The following is a 25,055-nucleotide window of genomic DNA, read 5'->3' on the forward strand; positions in this document are numbered from 1 at the left end:
AGAGTCACGGGCTCAGTGAAGAAATCCTGGCAGACGGGACACTTTAAAGTTTCCTTAACAGTCCCCATAGCTCTGCTTGCACCTGTTGTAGCGGCTTGTGTGCACTGTGCTCCTGGCCCTCCTGCTCATGAATGTTTCATAGACCTCTCTTGGCATATACACACCACTCATGTGCCTTAGTGTCAGATTACTGGAGATGAGTTGATATCTTCCAGTTGCTGTTTCAAACCATTGACTCTCAGGAGACCACACACAATGGAGAAGCACATTTCTAACAGACTTGATTAAGTGAATTAAGTTGCCAATTATTTTTCTAAAATGCAGACTTCCTGCTGCCTGTATAAAAGTGATAAAAACACAACAATTCAGTTTCAGGTGATTAAACACTAATGAAAACATTGGTTAATTATGTACAGTTGGATATCACATTTCATTTCTGCCAATAGGTCCCCCCCTTCAAATTTGAGGGAAAACAAAATGAAATAATTTCATTATGAAAGTTTACTCTTGACTTTGGGAGCAGAATAAAATAATCTTACGGCCCACTTACTAGCTTTTTCAGAGGATTTCAACCAGATCTCATGATCTTCACCAGCAAATGGTGTTTGCTTGGAAGTGATTTGACGAAGTAAAACAGATTATTTTGTCAAGAAACTGATTTAAACGTCCTAAATGTGCAAACAATAAATAATAAGATAAATAAACAGTGCACTTTGCAATGTGTCGTCATTTCCATTTTCTTTTTAGAAACAAATAGGCTGCGATTGTCTGTATTATTTTTTCCGAATATTTTTTTTTAGAAATACAGTATATAGCTCATGTTAAAGAGGGATTCATAATTTGTGTGACTATAACAATGAGGGTATGCAACAGGATATCTGTGATTATTTGCGTTTAAACATTGATATTGTTAAAACGTGATTGTATTCTTAACTTAAACATAAACTAACTAAACTAAACTAAACTAAACTGCTTCCAGTGTTTGGCCGACAAAACTATTGCTGCGCGCTGAAAACGTACGTCCCAATCGGGTAACGCGTTTACCTCACTGCGTAAACGTACCCAGAAATCTTACGTACGCGTCGTTGGCGAATGGCGCGCTGTCGGCACTTCCCAAACAACGTGGTCTGTGGATGTGGCAGTGAAGCACCCCCCCCCCAGTTCGGCTGACTACGTGTCCCCCTCTTTGCGGCGCCGTCACAAGTGTAGCTGGAGTTGGTTTTCTGGGTCTTCACGTTGTTCGGTAAGGAGTCCCTTTTTTGCGAACATGTTGAAAAGACCCGGTAAGATTGATAGCTCACAATAGCTAAGTCGAGCTAACATTAGTTAGCCTCGTACATTTTGACAGCGGCAGCCAGAGACACGTTGCTCCTGTAGTCTGTTTTTATCAACTAACGTGCAGACTACAGTGGACTTGTATAGAGTAGAGTGAACAACATCTTCCACGTGGCAGTGTTTATACGCTAACTTGATGCAAACATCTTTACTAGGTCAGTGTGTCAAGTACAAACAATGTTGACAACATAAAGGCACATAAGGGGAAGCTCGCCAGTGAAATCGGAAGTGCCTAACCTTTTGTTGTGATGTTTTATATTCTTCTCTAAATTTGAAGACTTGGGTGTCTGTGACCGGTCGGTCTGTCATACTGTTGACATACTGTGAGATCAACCTGGCCCTGGTTTGTGTGTTCATCACAGAGATCCCCAGGAGTCAGTGCCATGTTTGCCAGGCTGGCTTTGTGCTCTCGCCTGCCATCCAGAATCCGGCTGTCCAATGTGTGTCCAGTCTCCATCAGAGCGTTTTCCAAGACTAAATGTAAGTAACCCCTTCACCACACCCGACATTATTCTAACAATCTTTTTTTTTTTTTAATATGTTTGCTGTAATAATCTTGCCTGCTGATGTGTATTACAATGTGACTGTTTTAATTATTCGTAGTCTCGCTCCCACGTCCCCATGGGAAGTCTTTTGCCCACCGCAGTGAGTTGAAGCAGGCCAAACGCATTGTGGTGAAGCTGGGGAGTGCTGTGGTCACACGTGGAGATGAGTGCGGTCTGGCACTGGGACGACTGGCCTCAATAGTCGAGCAGGTAATATTGTAGATACAGACTAGATAAGATCACTGTTCATGTAAGCGTGAGCATAATACTGCATGCGCTGAAAGGAAGACTGAGGACACTACACGGTATGAGGAGTGACCTTGACTGTAAAAGAATAACTTTAATGTTATTGGCTTTGTGTTCTGTCAGGTGGCCATGCTGCAGAATGAAGGCAGGGAGATGATGATTGTTACGAGTGGTGCTGTGGCGTTTGGGAAGCAGAGACTGAGACACGAGATACTACTGTCTCAGAGCGTCAGACAAGCCTTGCATTCTGGACAGAACCAACTCAAAGAAATGGTGAATAATAGTCTTAAACACAAGAAATTAAGGTCCACTCTGTGAGAATTGTGTATATACTATATAAACATTTTCTGAAGTATAAGTCTTGTTAACATCAATGAAATATCTCTTATTTTTCAGTCAATTCCAGTTTTGGAGGCAAGAGCGTGCGCAGCTGCTGGACAGAGTGGTCTGATGGCGTTGTACGAAGTTATGTTCACCCAGTACAGCACGTGCACTGCACAAGTATGTGCTAGTCAGCTGTTTTCGCAGAATAAAATGCTGACAGTGAATGTCTTAAAAAGTCACCTGATGATTTATTTTTCTGTCCACGTCTCTAGATTCTGGTCACCAACCTGGATTTTCATGACGAGCAGAAGCGTCGCAACCTGAACAGCACGCTACATGAGCTGCTGCGCATGAACATTGTCCCGATCATTAACACCAATGATGCTGTTGTGCCGCCCCCTGTTCCCAACAGTGACCTACAGGGGGTAAATGTGGGTATTGTGGGAAGGGCATGCTGGGAATGCTAAATGTGGTGCACAATTGTGATAGTGGATGGCTTAACACGTGCATGTATGTGTCTTTCACTTCCATTACCACCCTCGTTATCATTTAACCTCTCAGACGCATAGTTTCGTCTCTAAGGCTGCTTTTACTGTTCTCGTCCACTTCGACTTGTAGTGATCTCTTTCTGTCATTTAATTGTGACACACCTTTTTGTTCTTGCGGATAGAGGTGAACACATGCTGTTTGTTTTGTAACGTCATGGAACTCTGAGACTTTTGCTGCATGGAAGCAACTGATAAGCTGTTACTCTACAGTATGATACATTTCCATTTGACTTACTGACATTTCTGTTTGTATTTCAGGTAATAAGCATCAAAGATAACGATAGCTTAGCGGCACGGCTGGCTGTCGAAATGAAAGCAGATCTCCTTATTGCCCTGTCTGATGTTGAAGGTACAGAAATAATCACTAATTTGATATTATTTACTTTCTTTGCATTTAAGCATTTATTTTAGTTCACTTTTATGTGTTGTTTTTATATAAACTGTAACATATGCCCACCAGTTACCTCTACTGTAACTCTATTAAGGCCCTAAAGAAATTACATTTGTAAATTCATAAAACAAGAAGAAACTGCAAATCCTATTTTTGAGGGAGTACCGTATAAATGTTTGGTATTTTTACATAATAAAACAATTTATCAATAATAGGAATTTTCATCTATGGCATCTGTAGTTTGCTTTTATTTATTCTCCCATGTCAGGTATTCGTAAGTTTATAGAAAACTTTTAATATTTTGTCTTTTGTTCAGGTTTTACTCATGAAAAGACTTCTTTATGATTTTGACTTCCATGGTTTCACAAAGGATTAAACAGAAAAAATTATATCTTCCACAGGTTTATACGACAGTCCACCAGGAACAGATGATGCCAAGCTCATTGATATATTCTATCCTGGAGACCAGCAGTCGATCACGTACGGGACTAAATCCAGAGTCGGTATTGGAGGCATGGAAGCCAAGGTCAGCGTGGCTCTCAATATGTAAACCGCATGGAGTTGGTTTAGTAATGAAACACATGTATTCTACTCACTCATGTTGTGTGCATCAGGTGAAAGCAGCCCTTTGGGCGCTACAGGGTGGGACCTCTGTTGTCATTGCCAACGGCACACATCCTAAAGTCACAGGACACGTCATCACCGACATTGTAGAAGGGAAGAAAGTTGGCACCTTCTTCTCTGAAGTGAAACCTGCAGGTAGTACTGGGTAAAACTACATGGAAAGAATATTTCACCCTCTTGTTGTGGTTTTTATATTTGATGTGCCTTTACTTTGACGCCGTCAGGTCCAACTGTGGAGCAGCAGACAGAGATGGCCCGGCATGCAGGCAGGACTCTGGCCTCCCTGCCCCCTGAACAGGTGGGCTTTTGTGTACTCTGGCTGACTGAAGCAAATGCTATTAGTATATGAACATGATTTTCTCGCAGTGTCTGAATCGTTTTTAGGCTCAATTGCTGTAGAATCCTTTATTACACTGACACAGTGCAATGGCATTTTTTTTCCAATTTATCTCGCTCTGATATATTAAGATTTAACCAAGCAACTTTTCATTAAGGTAGATTTTTAGGTTAAGTCAAGTCCCCTAAGTACAGCATATTGACTTCATTACATTATTCCTGAATTGCTGTAAATAAGGTTAGAATAGGGAGAGAGCATATCTTTGTTAGCATTAAGGAATATGATGGTTTAATAATCTAACAACAATAACACAGCATGCTAAGGGTCACCAAACTCCAGTTTTCCATTGTACTGGCAGTAGCTTTAATTGCTCTTGATTTTGGTGGGTGTGTTAATCATATCAGAACGTGTGTGTTTGTTTTTCTAGAGAGAGGAGATCATCTGCTGCCTCGCTGAGCTGCTTACAGAGAGGAAAGATGAGATTCTTAGTGCCAACAAGAAAGACATGGAGATGGCAACAGCATCAGGTACAGATGCACACTGACACAGGTTACCTTCATCCTGAGTCGTGTGACTCAAATACCTTTCTCAGCCACCTGTAGGGATGACATACGAAGGAGGCTTGGATCAAATCGTTGTCAGCGCCGTTTGGCATTCATCTTAAGGGTTTATGTGCAAATCATTTGTAAGTGGGCAAGAGTCATTCTCTGCCCTGTAGTAGGGCAACATAAAAGAGTGAAAAGGTACTTCTCTTTACGACTTCTGTTGGAAGAAGTATTGTATTGTCAGCATTTTTCTTTATTCTGTTTCCTCATAGGTCGTTTCTCCCATGCTCTGATCAGTCGCCTGAGTCTGTCAACTGCGAAGCTGAACAGCCTCGCCATTGGCCTGCGTCAGCTCGCGGTGTCCTCCAGGGACAGCGTGGGACGGGTGCTGAGGAGGACGAGGGTGGCTAACAACCTGGAGCTGGAACAGATCACGGTCCCCATCGGCGTCCTGCTGGTCATCTTTGAATCACGTCCTGATTGTCTCCCACAGGTGCTTGTCTTGTGAATATGATCATCATTAGCTGGCGGTCTAACTTCTGTTTTGATAGACTTTGGGTTTATAAAAAAGTCCTGAATTAAATATTGTATTTCAGGTGTCAGCGCTAGCAATCGCCAGTGGAAATGCTTTACTGCTGAAGGGTGGTAAAGAAGCTTCCAACACCAATAAAATTCTGCATCAACTCACCCAGGAAGCACTTTCAATTCATGGAGTGGCAGATGCCATTCAACTGGTGAGACTGTGCATTATACAAATATAGTTTCAGTCTTTTCCTGTTTGTAGTATTTTTCGAGGTTTTGTGATCCACTAAAATGTTCTCTGTCATGTAGGTGAGCACACGGGAGGAAGTGGAGGATCTGTGCCGACTCGACAAGATGATTGACCTGATCATTCCAAGGGGTTCGTCCCAGCTGGTCCGGGACATCCAAAGGGCAGCTAAGGGCATTCCTGTGTTGGGCCACAGTGAAGGCGTCTGTCACGTCTACATAGACAGCGATGCCAGCATAGACAAAGCTATTGATGTCGGTATGTGTTAACTACATGGAGCTGGGAAGGGTATTTTTTGCTGTGGTTTGGTCAAAGTGTTGGGCAAGTTATAAAACCTACAGAAATCTTTTTTTTGTTTTGTTTTGTCAAAGTGCAGTTGTAATTGTTTTCTTTCACAGGATGCTGCAAAGCTGTACTTATTAACTTCTTGGGGTAACTCAGAGCTGCTAAATGAATTTACAAAAATAATGTTTCATTCCAGTCAAAGACTCCAAGTGTGACTATCCTGCTGCCTGCAATGCCATGGAGACGCTCCTTATTCACAGAGATTTGCTGCGTACTCCGATATTCGACCAGATCATTGACATGCTGAGAACAGAACAGGTAAGAAACTGCACCAGCACTTGAGGATTTGGGGCATAAGTATTGCACACAGAGGGCTTAGGTTCTCAGTGGTTGCAGTGAGGGCTAAGGGGTAATTACTATACATATTCAAATAATTTGGCCTATTATTACAACATTGAATAGATTTGAACTGCAGTTTTCTCATCCTCTAGTCAGCATTAAGAGTAGTTTTATGTTCCTTAGGCTTACTTGCTGGGAAAAACCCTTGGGTGCAGCATCAAGATGTTATAATTGAAGAGAAAACTCTGCACACAGAAGCATAGTGTACACTATTGTTAAGTGTTTTTTACATTTTTTTTATCAGGTCTAAAACTGGAAAGACATTTTCTGAAGCGAGTTTAGCTCTTAATTTAGGTCAATATAGACTGTTTTCATTAATTATTTCATTTTTCTTTTAACAAATCCTTGGCCGCTTTTCTTTCTCTCAGGTTAAGATTCACGCTGGCCCCCGGTTTGCATCCTACTTAACGTTCAGCCCATCTGAGGTAAAGTCTCTGAGGACAGAGTACGGGGACCTGGAGTGCTGCATCGAGGTGGTGGACGGCATGCAGGAAGCAGTGGACCACATCCACAAATACGGCAGCTCCCACACTGATGTGATCGTGACAGAGAACGAAGATACAGCCGAACAGTTTCTGCAGCAGGTGGACAGCGCCTGCGTCTTCTGGAACTCCAGCTCTCGCTTCGCTGATGGCTACCGCTTTGGCCTCGGTACGTACAGTATCAGACGTGGTTTGACTTTTAATGTTGTACTTTGTAATGTCTTGAAATGCCTATAACTTGCCAATATCTTGAAGACAAGGCAGAAGAGTTATTTTTGCATCGTTTGTTTTGCAGGAGCTGAGGTTGGCATCAGCACGGCACGGATACATGCTCGAGGACCTGTAGGTTTGGAGGGACTTCTGACCACCAAATGGGTCCTTCGAGGGGAGGGGCACACTGTGTCTGACTTTTCTGAGCAAGGCAGGATGAAATACCTCCATGAAAACCTCCCTGTCCCCCAGGGGAGTTTTAGTTAGACAGCCAAAAACAGAAAAGAGCTATCAAAAGGAGTCAGGATGACAGATGTCTCCTCAGTGTTTATTTAAAGGTTTGTGTCTGTCAGTGGCGTTTTCCTTTCTTAGCTTCTGCTTCATCACTCGTATGCATGAAGAATGGAAGCTACTATTGTTGGACAACCAGCTTTCCAATTTTGCCTGTGAGTCTGTTTTATAAATACAAACCGATCTTCAGAGAATGACTGATGAGAGGGAAATGTATTATGGTAAAAAGCAAAAAGTGAAATACAATGTAGACATGGACAAAAAGCAATTTTCACTACAAGATCTTTTTTATAGTAGCAGAAAAAGAAATCAGTGTCCCAACCATGATTTTCTAATTTATTTTTCTATATTCAAACTCTCCCTAGGTCTTATTTACTGTAAATGTTTTCTGGGTTCAGATTTATTTTGCTGTCCTTCGTCTTTGCACAGATGATTTAATAAATATGTTGTACAGTTCTTTAATATTGAGTTGATGTTTTATCTATCACAAATTTAACTGGTGATTACAAAGGGGTTAAATCCGAATATAGTCTTTTCAGTAAAAAGCTTCTATGTGAGATATCGTATTAATTCTGATGTTTTGCATCTTTTCGCCTTCCGTCTCCATCTGGAGAGGCTCCATTCATTTTGCAGCATGTGCTCAAAGTTTTAGCCTGGTTTTTGATTGGTAATCTTTGAATTCGCACCACTTCTCATCGGCCAATCAAATCAATATGCATTGCTCTCGGCATCCACGCCAAAGTGGTTGTCATCAGATAAGATGAAGAGAAAAGATTCATTCAGGAACCAGTGTCAAAGCATTGTGAACAGTTCTCAGCCCTGAGTCCTGACCTGAAGGTGAACCTCCTGAGGTGTCCCTGTAGAAAGACCAGCTGAAGACTTACTATATGTCAAGAAGCCACCAAATGCCTTCATGATCTATCTGAAGGAGCAGAGGTCAAACGTGGAGGCTAAACTGAACATTATGGAGACCTCGGCTGTGAGCACAATCCTGGGAAAGAGGCTAAGTGTTTCCTTCTGTGCACTGTAAGAAACTTTGCATCCAAAATGTGCCACCATCCATCATGTTTTAAAGAGATGAATGTTGTATACATTACAGTACACAAGAATGACGAACCGTAATCTGATTAATAGGTAGGATGATGACAAAATCACCAAATCTGGAGATGCATGGTTTTCACTGGGCAGGAGGGCTATGAAAAATTGTAATCTGAAAGTAATTTGAAGCTGTTAGACAAATGTTGTGAAGTAAAAGGTATAATATTTATCTGTAGTGGAATACATGTATAACATTGCATAAAATTGGAAATACTCAAAGTAGGTATATCTTAAATTTGTTTTCAAGCACAATGCAGTGCAAAAGTGAAACTTTCAAGCGATCAGTTGTTTTTGAATGCCAACCTGAAATAATCACATTCAATATGTTTTGTATTATCATAATCATTCCCTATCAAAACCTACATCTATATATTTTTTTATAAACCTTTATTTACCTCAACTGCAGAAGGATTCCTTCCTTCGCTCTTCTATTCTTAAATATTTGCTGCTATTGTTCTTATTATTAATATATTATATGAATATATATTTCAACTAATTTCAGTGTTGCTCAACGGTTGAACTCAGTGCAGCGATTCCACTTCAATCGTGAACGCAGAAATCACAACAGGAGGTATCAAAGACGAAGACTTTGAGGGCTTTCAAAACTCCCACTCGCCTTCAACGCCGCACCGGTGACGTCACGGCTGTGGGAGGAGCTTAGCACCCATCAGTCTTCGCCAGGTCTCCTGGCCAAGTCAGCTGTCATCTGTGGACATCAAAGATGGCTGGAAATAAGTCTTACACTATAGTAGAATACTTCGGCGGGGACGACGGTTACCGCTGTGGTTACTGCAAGAATGAAATAGGAAACTTTTCTCACGGTAAGCGCGTTTGAAGCGGCTGAAGAAACGCTGTAAAACGAAGTAGCTTTAGTGCTAGCGACCTAGCGTCGTCTGCTCGCTGGAAATGTAACCGGGTTCGAGAGGTTTGCTAATACTACAACTAATCCTCATGTCTGTGGATTTGAATACGTGACACCAGCTGTGGAGACACCGCGTCCCCACGGACTGTAGGTTTGTTAGGTTTTACCTGAGGTTACTTAAAAAGCGTTAAGGTTGTTAACCTCGCTTAGGTTTTTAGCCATTAGCATCGAGTAGCATAAACATCGTTCATCCTGGGAAACATCAGTATGTCGTAGATTAACATGAGCTGAGGGGATTCAACGATGTTGGACCGGAAGGTTGAATTCTTCTTCTTCTCTTGGGCAACAATACTTCACTGTAGCTAAATCTGTGACCGCAGCAGGTCAGCAGAAGACTTGGTAACAATCATACTTGCACCAAGCTGTCTAATGGACAGTCCAGCCCTGAGGCCTTCAGGTGCCTGGACCCCGAGGCCTTCAGGTGCCTGGACCCTGGACCCTGAGGCCTTCAGGTGTCTGGACCCTGGACCCTGAGGCCTTCAGGTGCCTGGACCCTGGACCCTGAGGCCTTCAGGTGCCTGGACCCTGGACCCTGAGGCCTTCAGGTGTCTGGACCCTGAGGCCTTCAGGTGCCTGGACCCTGGACCCTGAGGCCTTCAGGTGTCTGGACCCTGAGGCCTTCAGGTGCCTGGACCCTGGACCCTGAGGCCTTCAGGTGCCTGGACCCTGAGGCCTTCAGGTGCCTGGACCCTGAGGCCTTCAGGTGCCTGGACCCTGAGGCCTTCAGGTGCCTGGACCCTGGACCCTGAGGCCTTCAGGTGTCTGGACCCTGAGGCCTTCAGGTGCCTGGACCCTGAGGCCTTCAGGTGTCCGCTCAAACGAGTGTATATTTCCGGGGGCTTAAACTATTGTTACACAGGCCACATACTCTTAACTCTTTTCGTGGCATTATTTGCTTTAGCAATAGTACTACTTTCTCTCACTTTTGGAAATGGCAAGATGTTTTTTTTTCTCTCTTTAATATCAGATAATGTGGATTTCTGTGGCAGTAAACACGAGACTAAATCTGAGAGAGGTTTCACAACATGCTGACAGTCAGTTTACAATATGTACCAGATGTAATTTCAACAAAATGCCGCTTAGTTACAGTGGAAGCAGCATCAGACACAAAGACATAGTGGTATAATTCATGACTTACTGATTTGTCATACGTATTTTGAAGTTAATTTGAATGCTGGTTGTCTTTTAGTCTTTTAACTCGTCTCTTCCTGACTTGGTTTCAGTGGTTGTGGCCCAGGCTTCCTTCCAAGTAAACTCTTACATGCTTTATTTGAACTGATTGATAAAAGCCTGTTTCTCTTATTCTAATTTTCACAATTGTGAGGCCCACCTTCCTTGTTTTGCTGTTGTTGGGAATAACAGCACACCACTTTAAATACTCAATCATACATGGGATAGAAACCACGAATATCATTTCGCAATGAGTGGGGAACTTGTGAAGAATTGGCCCAAGACTCTGCCGGTGGATATAGTCTGTTGGGCAGCTCCTGTGTAAAATGAATTCATTCAGGGTAGTGTTTCAATAGCTTTAATACATTCTGCAGTGCCAGAAACCATTCTTCCTGTTCACAGCAAGGTACCACAAACCCTATCGACCATGAAGGGTTTACAAGACATCTATCAGAAGTGGAAGTAGAACTTTTAGCAGTGCATAAAGAGAATTGGAAAGACAGTGTCCTATATGTTGTTACATACAAAAGGGCTAAAAAAAAACAAAAAACAAAAAGGAGGAGTGCTGTAAGAAGATGGGAAGGGATTTTCTGTGTGGGAAGAGAATGGTCTTATTTGAGTTGTGGTGAGCAGTGTTGAGACAGGTTAACTATAATTAGGGTTCAGGCAGCTCTGAATGCAGTCAATGAGCAATTGGGCACAAAGCCAACAGACAAGAGCTGTTGTCTAATCTAAGATAAGAGTGGTAATCTGGACATGTTACATCATGTGGGGATGCCAGATTGTAAGGAAGACAGAAGACTTTACGACCTGTGTAATACTTGTAAATCTTCAGTACTGGTGTTAAAGGGTCAGAGGTCATGTCTGTGGATACAAGTTAAATGAAAGCACATTTGCAACTATAGAAATCAATCTGTCATTTTAGGCCACTGAGTCAGTGGAAAACAAAAGCTGATTTGTATTCAGGCTTCCACTGTGATGTCTTATATTCTCCCCGTCATGCTCGTGTTTTCCTGGGAAGACAGGTGAAACAATCTATACTGTACATCAATGGAGTGATGATCAGATATATCAGCAGTGTGTGCTGTGTTGTAGACTTTTGGAAGCAGATGCTCAATACGATTTTGTTTTCCTCTGTGATTGGTGCAGCGATGTTATCAACAGTGTTGTCACATACAAAGCAAATGCAACTCCGCACTACAGAGGACAACATCTGCCCTGCTCTGTGTTGTTGTGTCTGTCATGCCTCATTGGGGGCTGAAGAATGGATCAGGTGTTAGTGATGGAAAGACAGCTGAATGATGACGGCAGCCGTTGCACTCACATCCAGCTCACGTGGCATGATTCATTTGTAATCTAGGACTACTATTACCTTGTTAAACTTCTGACTTCCTGCCTAACTGGTTATCAAACTATTTCAGATGTTTGCTTTTGTGTCATTTATTAGATCCCGCCCTTACTTTCAAATAATAAAACCTGTGTAATCCACTGGAAGCCTGGTCAGTGCTTTTTATATAGAATACTAGAAATGGTTTAATGCAAATTCACATGACAACTTGACATCCCAGTAAAGGTCATGAGAACTTTAGGACACAAAAATGCAGTCATAGGCCAGAAACCCCAGAGAGATAAAATGTGTGGTGGTGAGGCCATCATTTTTGTTTTGTTTGCAAACATAATCCCCCAAGGATTTTAAATGATAGCTATAGTCTGTGTATATTTTTGAGCATATTTTACTATTGATCATGCCATTGTCATCATTGAAAATAAAAATATTTGTATTCTGCAAATTGTTCTTCTGTTCTAGGTTCTCTTGTCTTTAGTTGGAGCAAAACAGTTTAAATGTTTTATGTGGTTGTAGCAGTCGAAATCAACTATATAACAATCAGTTTCATTACTGATATACGATATCAAGATTTAGGTTCAAGTTTTAATGCATTTTATGCTTTTTATGCAGTTTGTAGTTTGCATGAGTTCCTCACCCAATGCTAGATGTAAATGCAGTTCATGTTCTTGAAGTAGCATCATGTTTAGTTGCACTATTGACGTATGGAACGTGTTGTTCGTGATAATGATTGTGTCTGATTTTGAATATTTGTAAAATATGCTTTTTGGACAACTGTCATTGTTACAAACCCCTTAGCTGGCCAGTAATTATATTATCTGTAGTAGTTATATTACCCTCACCGAGTCCTGGCTCATAAAGAAGTCTTGCCTAAAAAACGTGCTCCATTTACTGCTTCAGTGCTGTAGTGTTTCTCTTTTGGATCACACTACGTTGTCTCCTTGTCTCGGTGGACTCCAGTTGAGCACCGTCCTCCTGGGACATGAAATGTTATACTCGGTTGCAAACTTGGTGTGTGTTGTGTGAACTGTTATACGGTCGATTCCCTCGGCTCTTTAAGATGTAAACTGATAGTTGTTTTACCAGTGTGTTTGGTGTGTGTGTGTGCTCTCGCAGACTGTGTATACGGTTGCAGAAGGAAAGGTCAGGAGTAGAAAGTGGGCGCTCAGACCTCAGCTCTGGGAAGAGGGATCTGCTGTGGCTACAAATAATACATTTGTATGTTTCCATTGGGGCCTTAAAGCACTGTGGGAATCTTGTTTGGAGATGCTGTGATTTAAGCTGGAACAAAATTTGGACCCACCACCAAACTCTGAAGGAGCTTCTTGACAAGCGACACCTTGCTTGTACACATGCTTTCTGTTGCAGCTTTATTTCATCCAGTTGTGAAAACAACGTCTTGTTCAAAACCGTTCTTTACCCGTTTCTAATTAGATTTATTATCAACCTAGACAAAAAAACAGTATACTCTCATGGGTAATTTCTTACCACTTGTAAAGTAGTTTTTTGTCAACTGAAGCTGCATATATTTATTATTAGCTAAAGGCTTTGTTGTCCTTAATTGAGAACTTCATCAGAGCTCACAATGATACGTTTTTTTTTAGGCTTTACCACTTTATGTAATTTGTAGATTTCAAATTTGGTTGCTTGTGTCAATGAGATACTTTTCACTACCAACAGCACCTCTCATAATACACAAAGGTTTGTTTTCTGATTTTCATTAATTATAGCAATGTATAAAACTGTTTTACGTCAGTGAAGGAAATGGTGTTCTTTTGTTTTCTTCAGGGATGTGGTCTCACACCATGACAGTACAAGACTACCAAGACCTCATAGATCGAGGATGGAGAAGGTAAGTAGTTGTTTCCTGCTTTCACCCAATCCCTTCTCACTTAAATCAGGACTGCTTGAAACTTATTGTATATGTATTTCCTGAAATATCACAGTGGATGCTTCAAATCATTCATAGTGCATTTATAATAAATGGTGTCCATGTTTTTCTTTTCAGAAGTGGGAAATATGTGTATAAGCCCATAATGAAGAAGACATGCTGTCCACAGTATACCATCAGGTAACCATCATTTTCTCTTGTGATGCTTCACGTAAACTCAGATCTAACAAGACCAAACATGGGGCCATGGAAGTCTCATAGATATGACACTATACCCTGTCAACTGTTTGCGTTAACAGCAGAAATACATGTAGTTATGTTGTATTAACATTTACTTTTACCTTGTCAAGGTGTCACGCACTGAAATTCCAGCCTTCCAAATCCCACAAGAAAACCCTGAAGAAGATGAGCAAATTCATTTCCAAAGGGGAGTTGCCAAAGGAACAGGATGATGGTGAGAGTATGCTTATTATGTGTAGTATAAAAGTTAATAATGCATGTGCATGGTTTGATAACCTGCATGGGTGCACAGTAGATCCATGAAAAATCATTCATCTATAAACAGTCAGCACTCATGGACTGCATATATGTCACAGAGAATAGTTGAAGCTACAGGTAAAATTGGGCTTTAAATCAAAACACTGTTGGTACTCTTGCTGTGTATTACCCACTACCTGGTATGAGCCATATTGACTTTGTGCTTTGTAGGTGAACCAATGGACTCGGTATGTGAGCTGGCAGCTCCACGGGAACCCAGTAAACTCTGTCACTTGGAGACGAAGTGTGTTGCTATCGCAGATATTCAGACAGAAGAAGCCGAGTGTCCCACCATCACAGAAGTTCCGACGGAGGTGGTGGATGCCACAGCTACGGGCTCGGAAACATCCAGAAAGGATCCAGTGTCGGTCCCAGATGGGAGAACAGCAGCCATGGCTCCTAAACCAGGTAAGAAATCTGAGCCGCTTTCCAATGGCAGGCAGTAGTCACCAACAATCAGTACTGTCCCTGCTGTTGTTGAAAAGAGAGTAATAAAATAATATATATTAGTAATATGAATACAGCTACTCAGTATTATGTAACGCCTATTACTGTTATTTTCTTTTATCAAGACTCATGTAGGAGCCTGTTATCATAAAGAACACAAACCATGAATCTTCTGGGATTTGTAGAGATGTTCTCTGAATAACATCTCTGACTCTCACTGGTGTGAATGTGACATCACAGCAGCTGCAGCCATCACTCAGCAACGAGTGGTTTGGGAAAAGAATATGACCACAAGAACTGTCACCGTCTGAACACCGTCAGATTGAATAATGAAGTGGTGACAAAATGATCATTCATTGTTAAATATTAGTCATTCCTGTGTTCATTATTATAAGTGTCATTAAGTGCTCAGGAGCAGCATATCAAGAGCTCCTTGGCTCCCTTGTTGCTCGGTTGTTGCATGTAATATTGTAAATATTTATTTCACAAACACAAAGTTATTATAAACCATCTTGGTGGCAACAGATTGAATCTATTAAATCAATTCAGTTTTATTTCCTGCAATAATCTTGTTTAAATAGTGCATTAAATATAAAATGTTTTGTTGTAACTTGTGTTTTAGAACTGAGTACAGCCTTGGCCAAAAGTTTTGAGAATGATACGAGTATTGGTTTTTACAAAGTTTGCTGCTTCAGTGTTTTTAGATCTTTTTGTCTGATGTTAGTATGGTATACTGAAGTATAATTACAAGCATTTCATAAGTGTCAAAGGTTTTTTTTTTTTTATTGACAATTACATTAAGTTTATGCAAAGAGTCAATATTTGCAGTGTTGGTAGCGCTCACCTTTTCTTTTTCAAGACCTCTGCCATTCGCCCTGGCATGCTGTCAATTAACTTCTGGGCCACATCCTGACTGATGGCAGCCCATTCTTGCATAATCAATGCTTGGAGTTGGTCAGAATTTGTGGGTTTTTGTTTGTCCGACCGCCTCTTGAGGATTGACCACACATTCTCAATGGGATTAAGGTCTGGGGAGTTTCCTGGCCATGGACCCAAAATTTTGATGTTTTGTTCCCCGAGCCACTTAGTTATCACTTTTGCCTTCTGGCGAGGTGCTCCATCAGGCTGGAAAAGGTATCGTTCATCACCAAACTGTTGTTGGATGGTTGGGAGAAGTTGCTCTCGGAGGATGTTTTGGTACCGCTCTTTATTCATGGCTGTGTTCTCAGGCAAAATTGTGGGTGAGCCCACTCCCTTGGCTGAGAAGCAACCCCACACATGAATGGTCTCAAGATGCTTTACTGTTGGCGTGTAGCGCTCACCTTTTCTTCTCCGGACAAGCTTTTTTCCGGATGCCCCAAACAATCGTAAAGGGGATTGATCAGAGAAAATGACTTTACCCTGGTCCTCAGCAGTCCAATCCCTGCACCTTTTGCAGAATATCAGTCTGTCCCTGATGTTTTTCCTGGAGAGAAGTGGCTTCTTTGCTGCCCTTCTTGACACCAGGCCATCCTCCAAAAGTCTTCTCCTCACTGTGCGTGCAGATGCAGTCACACCTGCCTGCTGCCATTCCCGAGCAAGCTCTGCACTGATGGTGCCCCGATCCCGCAGCTCAATCAACTTTAGGAGACGGTCCTGGCGCTTGCTGGACTTTCTTGGGCGCCCTGAAGCCTTCTCCACAACAATTGAACCTCTCTCCATGAAGTTCTTGATGATCCGATAAATGGTTGATTTAGGTGCAATCTTACTAGCAGCGATATCCTTGCCTGTGAAGCCCTTTTTGTGCAAAGCAATGATGACTGCACGTCCTTGCAGCTATCCATGGTTAAAGAACAAAGATTTCAAGCACCACCCTCCTTTTAAAGCTTCCAGTCTGTTATTGTAACTCAATCAGCATGACAGAGTGATCTCCTCGTCAACACTCACCTCTGTTAACGAGAGAATCGCTGACATGATGTCAGCTGGTTCTTTTGTGGCAGGGCTGAAATGCAGTGGAAATGTTTCAATATATCTTCTTGTGCTCACAACTAAATAGCATATGTAGCCTCATGCTGCTCTTTTAGCAGTTGCTAAAGCTCCACTGTTTGCCAGATGGTGTCACTGTTCCCCTTGTCATGAGCTCCACTGTGCTGCAGCTCGGTAAATGAACGGTGCTGTTCCTTCTATGTTTTGAGGAGTGTGTCTGGTTTGGACTTATCTGTCATGTTCTCCCCCTCACTCTCCAGCACAGGATATCCTCGCCGCCAACTCACAGTAATGAATTAATAACACTCATAGTGAAGAGATAATAAACTCCCATTAGACACAGGAAGCAGCTCTTCTAACAACTTCTTCAGCTATTTTTTTTCTCTCCTTTCTAATGTCTAATGTGAGCAGTGCCCACACTTAATAATTAAAAGGTAAGGATGTACATTGGAGTGGGGAAGATTGTTACTGGCACAGGTTGATCCAGATGCAGACATAAACATAGACAGAAAAATCTCAGCAGTGCCCGTGTCCTTCTACTGTTACACCTGTGTCGGCACCACACTCTTCTTCGTTACACTGTCAGAAATAAAAAGCGTTTTCAGCAAAGCGGATGCAAGTTGGATTTACTATGTTGAGTCGGTGGTTCTCCACTCCCCTCTCATTCACCTTCAACAGAAAACACCTGGACATATCTTTTATGAGCGTTTTATAACTTTTGGCAGGTTCCAGTTCCAGCTTGAGAAAACATGGCTCCTTATCTTTGTAATATAGAAAATAAATTCCATGGAGCAAAACCAAAATGTAAGATGAACCTGTTTGAGTTTTAGTGTAGTGTGTTTTAGGTTGTCAGAAAATGATACACAGAACAGTTCTTTGGGGTCTGTTAAATGACACGGCACAACCACGTCAGTATTGTAGTGGCTACTCACAGATGGCATCGAACATCTCCCACTGTAAATAAAGTCTGACTTGTTTTGTACATGTTTCCATACAAGAGGAGCAGTATGTCACAGTCCGAGACAGTTTACACTGAGTGTATCTTGCGAAAGTCGTATGTGTGCTTGGGGAAGCGGGGAAGGAGTGTCATGGCTTTTATGGAGTGCTAACTACTGGAGCGGGAGCATCTGTTTTCCACAGGAACTGATCTGTCAGACTTTATCTTCACCGCGGCCTCATACGCTGTCCTCAGGAGTACCGGTGTCTGTCTGTGTGTGTCAGACTGAGAGGGAAAGTGTGTGTTTGTAGTGAGAGTGTAATTAGAGGGAGAGAGGCGTGTGGATGGAGAAGTAATGTAGAAGGGGTTGATGTGTTTGTGGTTGAGTTGGTATGATGATCCCAGTCCAGACTCCAGTTCCTGTTGTCTGTGGGACCAGTCTGCCTTGACCTCATTGTGTTTATTCTAACAAAGTAAAAGCTATTGACCAGATTGAATCTGTCATGGTTTTATGTTTATACCAGAGGGCTTGTTCAGAAACACCCCCCCCTTTTAGTGCCTCCAGTCATTTCCCATTAAAACCAGTTCAGCAAACAGGTACATTGAGATGAAACAAGAAACTAATCATTTATTGTTTGACCACGTTTGTGGGCTGCTATGTTCTGTAATATCTCGGAAACAAACTACTTTTGAGAAGCAGGCAATTATTGATACAAAACTCAGATCATAGAAATCTTCTTCTGTTATATTAGCTGACAGGATTTCAGATTCAAGGCATGATTTTAAGATAAAGCATGACTTAAAATAAGTCAGCATCTGTACACATTTCCTGCTGAGGTCTATATTTACTTTTCACAAGATAGAATCTGCCTCACAGTACAAAATGAAGGACCTTGACTCAGTTAAAGCTGAATGCTGCCAGTGATCTTCAGCCAGGACCGCAGTTTCTCTCTCCCCTTGTCAGGACCAGGTGTCTCTCTCTTCCTCCGACGTCATTGAAGGGGAAAGTTAGTGAGCGAGCTGATGGTGGCAGCTGGCAATAGGACAAGCAGGAAATGGCTCTCGTTTCCTTATTGCTCCAAACAGGATGTGGGCGTGTAAACTGTTGACATGGGATGCCCGGAGAGCTGGAGGGCTTGGCAGGAGCCCAGGAGCTTGTGGTGGATGGGGGGGGGGGGGAAGAAGAGCTGCAGCACAAGGATGAGGAGGGAAACAGGCAGAGATTCACTTGCTTCGGAGAATGTTCATGTTGGTCTTGTTGAGGGAAAACCAGAGAAAGTGTGTGAGGTCTGATGAGCAGAGACACTCATTCATGTGCCTTCATCAGCAAAGCTGATCTGTTCACAGTCATTTCTTTTGTTTAAAAAAAAAACAAAAAAAAACCACTCTTTAGTATGTCTCCTGCTTCTTCTGTTCCTTTATAAATATACACTAGCTAACTGCCAACCATTTAGACTTCACATGCACATCGCATTTTTTTTTTTATAATATCCAAAGCAGTAATACGATGTTAAAGACTATTGGAGGAGGGAAAGTGATTTCCATTGAGCTGTTGAGATTTGCTTGTTTGGCAGGGGGTGCACGAAAGCAAACATGGCAGCCCATTTGCACAGAGGGGCTGGCAAAAACACATCAACACACTCATGAAATCTGCCTCAATTTGCAACTCATCAGCAACAGAAGCTCAAAGTTGCCACCTCTCCTACTTTGTGTCCAGTCATATTCAGAAAGCAGCATAAAACGGAAAACTGCAATTCAGTCAGTTTCTATGACTCCCATTCTTTTGTCCATATTTCTACCTGGAAATGTTTCGAAATGTGTTTTTGTTGCCCACTCAAGCTTTGACAGTCCCCCGTTCTTCTGTCTTCTCTCCGGGCTGCAGGGATGGGAGCTGATCCCGGCCGGCCACCATGCAGGAAGGCCAAAGACTTGCGAAAGGAGCGACGTCTTCAAAAGGAGCAGACGAGACAACCTGCTGATGGGGTCTCTTCCACCGTCGCTGCTACCCAGTCCCCTCCCACCCAGACCAGCCAACTCAAAACTCTGGAAGAGTTCATCAGCGAGTCACTGCCTGAAAACTCTCCTCATTGCCTTGAGGTGAGTAAAAATCCTGAGTAGGTACTTTCCCCCCCTCTTTTTACATGACTTGGAATAAACATTAGCCTATTGTGACGATTCCAGCCTTCGTTAGGAAATAGTGTCTTTGGTTGAGCTTTCAGCCTCCATAATGTTTGGATTGAGTTAGCATGAAAATTTGGTTTCATAGAGCCCTCTTCCCCAGCCCCAGTGACTTCACCATGTGTTTATGTGTGCGGAGAGGATAGCTGGCCAAAGCAGAGTGGAAAAACCACCTCTTCCTAGTTCAAATTCAACCAAATGACAGGCACACCGCACAAACTGGGTCCCATTACCCTGCTGATGACATTAAAACCACAGCACCCAGCTCAGCCAGTGTGAGAGGACATGGAAATGAACTTTTGGCAGCGAGCAGAACGATGTAGAAAGATCCCTGGCTAAAGCCTCGAGCTGGGGTTGGTAGAGTAACGTCATTCTTGGTCTTGACCAAGATTTGAGCCAGATGCAGTGATGAACCAGGCAGTGTCTGTCTCTTGTCTCTTGTCTCTGTTCCCCCTGAGAAAAGACTGACAATAAAACGTCTCCCTGTCAGTTCCTTTCAATTGGATTAATTTGTTTGCTTGCACTTATCTTTTAATTTCACTAAGTGGGCATGCTCTCAAGGTTATTCTTTGCAAATGAAGGTTAATTATACGTTTTACAAGTCAAATAATTGAGAGTGGCCTCTTGTTGACCCATTTAGCCGTTTATTAAAGAACATATGGCAAGGCTGCATCAGATTTTTGGCTCAATAACTAATTTGGATTATAAGCAGTTTAGTGGATCTATCTGATGCTGTGACTTTGGCTTCTGTTCTGTGGATTTAGCTGCAGGATTAAAAGGGTTTTAACACCAGTACCAGAAGATTATGATGTTTACAATAGAGCAATTAAATGCAGTCTGGCTCAAATTCATCACAAACACATCTGTTAAAGATGTCAAGATACTTGATGAGAATACAGGAATACATATAACAATTTAAAAATAAATATAGACAGGAAGTGGAAAGTTTGTAATTAAGCATATCTGTTCTTTGGTGGTGCCATAGATTGACCTTTACTTTCTGTAAAACTTAGTGAACAATTATTTCTTACCACGATATCTGTAAAGTCTAAAATCTGTGACTTTGGAGGAGCTTTTGAGTATTGTATATCTAGGTGATAAGTTACAATGATAGGGCAGACAAGCTTAGATGTATGAATAGTTCGATGGTTACATCTTGTCCTGGCTGTAAATGCAATTGATGTTCCATCTACCACCACCAGGGGTCAGTGTGAGAACATGATACAGATCCCCTCAGGCACCTCAGGAAAGTGTGGAACAGCTCCCTCAAGTGTGTTGTCTACTGTCTCCACACTTTTCTCATATTTTCATACCATTTCTTTCCGAAGTCTCCTTCTGCTAACATGCAGTGTTTTGGCAATCAGTTGGCTTCTTTATTATTTTACTCTCTTTGAGCAGTCGGTAAGGTCTTGAAGATCTAAGTTCAGAGCAACATACCTCTTGATTAAAGCTTTCATAAACCACAATGTTTTATTTTTTATAAGTAGTTCAACACTGTCTGTGTTATGTTTCAAGGCTTTTATGAGAATTATACATTTCATTTCCGGGCTGTCCACTATCTGCTGTAGTGTTGGTTCACCAAACAGATTTCAGACTATCAAAAATATATCTCTAGATCAGGAACAAAATTAAAAAGACTGAACTGGAGCGTTGTCCATTTATGCTAGAGGCCCAACGTCTCTGTTTTACTAAAGGATATAGATGCCAAGTGTTCATATGAGAAAGAGCCACTCGGGTCCAAGTCAAACAAACCCCAAGTTCAAATCCTCTGTCCTGCTCTTCCAGGGGATTCATATGGCACGGCCTCTGTGGCCAACAAAAGCTTCCAAACGAAGAAGCGCTTAATTAAATGGGGCCAGAGGATGAGAAAGTTGAATTCCTCAGTTTGTGTGACATGAACAACACTCGGCCAAATTTTCTTTCCACAAGTCTTTCTATCAAAGGCTTTTCCTGATCCTCCCTGTTCAGTTGGATTTGAGCACTGCACTAACAGTATGAAGAAATAGTGTGTTTAAGCTCGTAAAAAACGTCTTATCTTATAAGCCCATCTGGTACAAACCTCCTATATATATTAAATGTGTATATATATATATATATATATATATGACAGATGCCTTATAAGTTCATTATTCACCGTCATTAATTCTAAGTAAGGATTCATTCGATAAGTTGCATATGTTCTTGGGGTAGATTAGCTGAACATGGACTCTGGTTTTAATGTTCATCATGCTTGCTCGGTAATGTGACACACACTGTACACAAACACAAAAGGTGAGTTGAAGAGCAATACAACATGTATTATTGCTATACAAATGATTAAAGGAACTCTGTTAAATTGTCTGACCACTACTAATGCTGTGAACCAATATTTTGGTTCCCTTTTGTGTCAGCTGGCTGGCAAGCAATTCATTACCTGCCATAGAATTTCAAAATGGAGAAAAACAATTATTGAGCACCTTTAAGTTACACGTATGTATGAAACTCATGTACACAAAAAAATCCTTTGCACAAGAGTAAAACTAAAGTTTCCGTTGCCATGGTGAAGCAGTAGAAACTGGCTCATACATATACTTCAGCAAATAGGCTAATGATTATTTTTGTTTTTTCAGAACTACTATGAGTATGTCAGAGACACTTTAACAGCAAATGTATTTTATATATGTTTTTGTGTCACAAGGGAGATGGCCATAACACACCCTAATGTTTTATTGTTCTTGTTTTCCCATCAAGCTATGTTTAAAGTGAACACAAGAACTTCATTAAAATGAAATTACAGAAATAAAATCTACAAAGCAAAACCTCCAAACTAACGCTGCATTTTGTTTGTAAAATGCCTCCACAGGGTGTGTTTATGTCAGTCTCTCTGTCCTTTCACAGTTCTTTCACACATTTTCTCTCTTTGATTTGAGATGTGTTTTTCTTTTGGATATTTTTAATCACCACTTTTTTTTTATTTTTTTTTTTTTATTCTCAAGTACTTTTTTTTCACCCCATTTTGATGTTAACCCTTTGTCTGCACGTATTCTTTTTGAAGGTGAGGCTAGTGCGCTCCAATCCCCCTAGCCCGCAGTTCAAAGCCTCTTTCGACGCCTCCTACCAGGTGTACAAACTCTACCAGATGGCCATTCACAAGGACCCTCCTGACAAACCCTCCGAGAGCCAGGTCAGAGGTTGATAGGCATAGGTCAGCCTTCTCTAGGGGTGCCCAGGGAGGGAGGGAGAGGGTTGACAAACCTGGGTACCTAGAAAGGCATCAAAAGACTTTCATCCTACTCTAATTTCATCTTTTTAAACAAAACAAAATATCCTATATTGGAATGCAGTATTAGATCTATTGTAAGTGCTGGATTTTATTTCATTTTTTTTTAGAGATGCATCACAGGTAGCAGTTAATGCTTAATGTTGCTTTTTTTTTGGTAACAATTATTTCATAACAGAGTTTCAGTTAACTATACAAAGGGTGTTATTACATTTTTATTGAAGATTTCAGTTCTTTTTGTTCATAATAAACAAAATATAGACTATCTTAATCTTGAAGTGAGATTGGAATTGATAAATAATTTGTGCTTCAGCTTTGAAACACGAGTCAGGGGGAAAATCCAAAATGTCTCTTTGAATGGAAAAAAAAAAAAAGTGAATTAACGTGCTGGTGTTAAGGAGAGAGTATGTGTATACATGCGAGAGTCAAAGGAAGAGGAAATGGAGGGGAAAATGTTTCCGTACGCTATGGTTGAGAGCGGTGTTTCTCCATGTGTCTGAGTTGGCCCTTGGTCGGCTAGCCTGGTCATTAGTCTTGAGCTGTTTCAGTTTGGGGGCGGGCAGTTTGTCAGCTGAACCCTCTCGACCTTCACACATTCACCTCGCCTGTGTCCACCATCATCTCACCCTCACGATAACTCTATGTCTGAACTTGAACCTCATTTTTATTTAGGATAAGTAGTGGTAATGGGATTTTGATTTTCGTTGTGCGAGCAGTCTGTTCGACCTTGTTTACCTTTTTGAGGGGAGTCTGTGGTGTTGGACAAGAGTCTGAATGTGTCTAGCTTAGATGAGCCACACAATTATGGATTTGTATTGCTCTGGGTCTTCCACGCGCTGACAGTGTTGAAACTTGAACTACCAATTCTCTCCGAGTGATTTGTGGTTAAAAGCTGGGTAGTGCATTAGCCTCATCTTCAAGTGTCACATTATCTAACCATTTAAAAACCACACTATCAGTCTCCTAGGATCCCATTGTTTGCTTGCATTTATGTGTCCTTTGTCAGTCTGATTAAATCAAGTCTAACACGCAAAACAGACCTGTTGTGGTACCAGCTTGCTTCGAGGACGACGAGACTGAAGTCAACCCCAAAGCACTTGTATAACCTACTGTTGATTCCTGCACTGTCCATTGCTCCATCCTCCCTTTTCTCATTTTTAGATTTTTCTTCTAACTACTCACTGTCGTCGTATTCATTGTCAACCCTTATGAAACCTCCCTCCACCTCCTCTTCCTCCACACCTTGTGATTGAAGGTGAGGCTAGTGCCAGTGAACTTTGAGGACCCTCAATTCAAGGCGTCCTATCAGCAGTCGGTGGCGCTGTACGCCCGCTACCAGATGGCCGTACATGGTGATGACCCCAGCGAGTGTAGTGAGAGTGAGGTACTGCATGATTATTATTTCACACCTGGTAAGGAGCTCCTCTACAGCACATGCTTGTCCCAGCTTCTTGCTGCTTCTCTCTATTTTACAGCAATTTAAAGATGTCACCCTTTGGGTATACTGTAAATGGCATTTGTTAATTCATTTTAGTGGACTTTGATGACTAAATTCATTATTAAGTTATCTTTAAATTATTGACAAATTATGTGGTAATGAAAATAATAACTCGCCCTAATTTGAAAATAAATAATTTTACACCACTTTCTATCATGAGCAATGTGCACACTGTTGAGAAAACTGTTGCATTCAGGGGCCTTTATAATGTTTTCTCTGCATGTTATTTTTTGAATGTGAAGTTGTAACTACTATAAAATACAAAAAGGGTTGACTAGTTTATATGCAGTGAATGAGAGGTACTGTTCACTATTGAATGGAAATGTGAAAGTTTAACCCATATATAAGTTCTCGGAAGTTTAAAAAGAGTGAATTTATAATACACAGTAACTTATATTATAAATTATGCGTGTACACACCTCTGCTTCTCCACATAATATATAAATATAAGAGAAAATAAAGTCTAGTCAGGATGCA

The 25,055-nt window shown here is 41.5% G+C and overlaps 2 protein-coding genes across 4 annotated transcripts in view; both read left to right on the plus strand.

Moving 5' to 3' along the window:
- Positions 1 to 1,100: 1,100 nt before the first annotated feature.
- On the plus strand, positions 1,101 to 7,787 carry LOC138195563 (delta-1-pyrroline-5-carboxylate synthase-like). The gene is made up of 17 exons (XM_069145100.1): positions 1,101 to 1,243; positions 1,698 to 1,815; positions 1,939 to 2,090; positions 2,250 to 2,399; positions 2,523 to 2,627; positions 2,723 to 2,881; positions 3,257 to 3,347; positions 3,791 to 3,915; positions 4,004 to 4,148; positions 4,238 to 4,311; positions 4,778 to 4,877; positions 5,168 to 5,388; positions 5,492 to 5,629; positions 5,727 to 5,922; positions 6,146 to 6,267; positions 6,717 to 6,999; positions 7,126 to 7,787. Exons 2-17 carry the CDS (start codon positions 1,719 to 1,721, stop codon positions 7,305 to 7,307), a joined length of 2,340 nt encoding a protein of 779 aa, XP_069001201.1. The 5' UTR covers positions 1,101 to 1,243; positions 1,698 to 1,718; the 3' UTR covers positions 7,308 to 7,787.
- Positions 7,788 to 9,085: 1,298 nt separating this feature from the next.
- Positions 9,086 to 25,055, plus strand: part of LOC138195564 (arginyl-tRNA--protein transferase 1) — a 55,329-nt gene continuing 39,359 nt past the window's right edge. Inside the window, exons 1-7 of one of the 3 annotated variants that reach the window (XM_069145102.1) lie at positions 9,086 to 9,250; positions 13,655 to 13,718; positions 13,875 to 13,937; positions 14,108 to 14,211; positions 14,466 to 14,702; positions 19,526 to 19,740; positions 24,336 to 24,464. In XM_069145102.1, coding sequence (XP_069001203.1) covers positions 9,151 to 9,250; positions 13,655 to 13,718; positions 13,875 to 13,937; positions 14,108 to 14,211; positions 14,466 to 14,702; positions 19,526 to 19,740; positions 24,336 to 24,464 — 912 coding nt within the window. In that variant the 5' untranslated portion in view covers positions 9,086 to 9,150. Of the gene's footprint in view, positions 9,251 to 13,654; positions 13,719 to 13,874; positions 13,938 to 14,107; positions 14,212 to 14,465; positions 14,703 to 19,525; positions 19,741 to 22,855; positions 22,985 to 24,335; positions 24,465 to 25,055 lie in introns of all 3 variants that reach the window. The other 2 variants (XM_069145101.1, XM_069145103.1) reach the window with 2 other exon arrangements.

This window comes from Embiotoca jacksoni, unplaced genomic scaffold (genome assembly GCF_022577435.1).
Source record: "Embiotoca jacksoni isolate LCO1_2020_lvr unplaced genomic scaffold, fEmbJac1.0.p SCAF_12, whole genome shotgun sequence".
Taxonomy (NCBI): Eukaryota; Metazoa; Chordata; class Actinopteri; family Embiotocidae; genus Embiotoca; species Embiotoca jacksoni.

Excerpts from the sequence above, each read along its gene's own strand:
- LOC138195563 (XM_069145100.1), top strand. The coding sequence starts at position 1,719 with ATGTTTGCCAGGCTGGCTTTGTGCTCTCGCCTGCCATCCAGAATCCGG. Across the intron at positions 4,878-5,167 it reads GGAGATGGCAACAGCATCAG|GTCGTTTCTCCCATGCTCTG; the intron begins GTACAGATGCAC and ends GTTTCCTCATAG. Across the intron at positions 6,268-6,716 it reads ACATGCTGAGAACAGAACAG|GTTAAGATTCACGCTGGCCC; the intron begins GTAAGAAACTGC and ends TCTTTCTCTCAG.